Source organism: Sinocyclocheilus grahami, unplaced genomic scaffold (genome assembly GCF_001515645.1).
Source record: "Sinocyclocheilus grahami isolate Dianchi unplaced genomic scaffold, SAMN03320097.WGS_v1.1 scaffold39222.1, whole genome shotgun sequence".
In the NCBI taxonomy this organism is placed as follows: domain Eukaryota; kingdom Metazoa; phylum Chordata; class Actinopteri; order Cypriniformes; family Cyprinidae; genus Sinocyclocheilus; species Sinocyclocheilus grahami.
The window spans coordinates 1-1,295 of NW_015523442.1; the positions used below are offsets into that span (position 1 = coordinate 1).

Consider the following 1,295-nt stretch of genomic DNA (forward strand, 5'->3'; position numbering starts at 1 on the left):
TATATATATATATATATATATATATATATATATGCTATATGCATTGGGCTCAAAAAGTATTTAGGCACTAACTTTACTTTATACTATAAACTTAACTATACTTTTAAATATATATATATATAAAATTGTAGAAATTGTGGCATTTATTAAATATTACATATAGCACAAATCACTTTTACAAAATAAAGTTTGTTAGATCTTGATTGTCAGGCTTTGTGGAATATGTTCAGCAAAAAGCTAGTAAGCGAATATGTTTGCCAAAATCTTAATAGCTTTAAAGTCCAAGTACTTTTTGGCATTACTATCGGTTGTGATACTTGTAACTTACTGGTGAGTGCAGTCACAAAACGGTTCAATGCCGGAGAGTCCAGAAAGAGTGCACCATCATATCCATACTGAGCTTCATCTCTTACATAATCTCTGTTAACACAACAAATCCTTTTGAAAAACTTACCAACAAACCATTCACTTTATTCACATATTTCAAACAATTTGTAATGAGCAAAATCACGTTGTAATTTTCACCTGACAATCTGATGACCCATGTAAAGAAGCAGGGCGCAGAGAACATGTAGGTAGAGCTGGATAATATGCCCAAGTGGCAACAGCAGCACCACGGTGCTCACTATGTGACCTGCAGGACACACCAACAACAATGTCACATGTTGCATATTTAGCCAACACTACAATATAATGACTCATGATGATCACATAATATTTACCCAAATAATATATGTTCCAGATTACATATTTGTACTTGAAGAGCATGTCTTCTGTCCTCGCTTTGAGATGATCCGTGAAGCTGTCAATGTCACATTTATACAGCATGTCCAACACCAAGATGCTGGGCACCCTGAGGACAACATTAGCTAACTCCTCTAGTCGTGGCATCTTAACACGGACACAATAAACACCTGCACCATGTAGGAAGGCTGTCACATGATGACATTTGTCAATATTCTGCTCCTGTATTCTGCTCCTGTTTGGCGGTCCTCTTGAAAACGAAAGGACATTGTTTGGTGTGGCTAATCAGTAGATCCAATCTGAAAACTGTGGGAAGAGAAACAATGACAGATCTTAAGACATCTTAAACCAGTCTCAGATGGTCTCTCGGCCTGCTCGGACTGGTTTTAAATGGATTTTGGGAACTTTTCGGTTTAAGACAGCCTGGGAGACCATCTAGACCAGCGTAGCAGACTGAAAGACCATAAACCAGCTTAAACTAGCAAACTATCTTAACATATAGAGTAATTTAATCGTGATTTAAAGGTAGTTGATGGGAAAATAACACGGAC

The 1,295-nt window shown here is 36.9% G+C and overlaps 1 protein-coding gene across 1 annotated transcript; it reads right to left on the reverse strand.

Moving 5' to 3' along the window:
- Window positions 1-144: 144 nt before the first annotated feature.
- On the reverse strand, window positions 145-1,230 carry LOC107580660 (RING finger protein 145-like). The gene is made up of 3 exons (XM_016266333.1): window positions 723-1,230; window positions 526-634; window positions 145-420 (listed from the first exon to the last, which is right to left on the reverse strand). Exons 1-3 carry the CDS (start codon window positions 889-891, stop codon window positions 207-209), a joined length of 492 nt encoding a protein of 163 aa, XP_016121819.1. The 5' UTR covers window positions 892-1,230; the 3' UTR covers window positions 145-206.
- Between the last annotated feature and the right edge of the window lie 65 nt (window positions 1,231-1,295).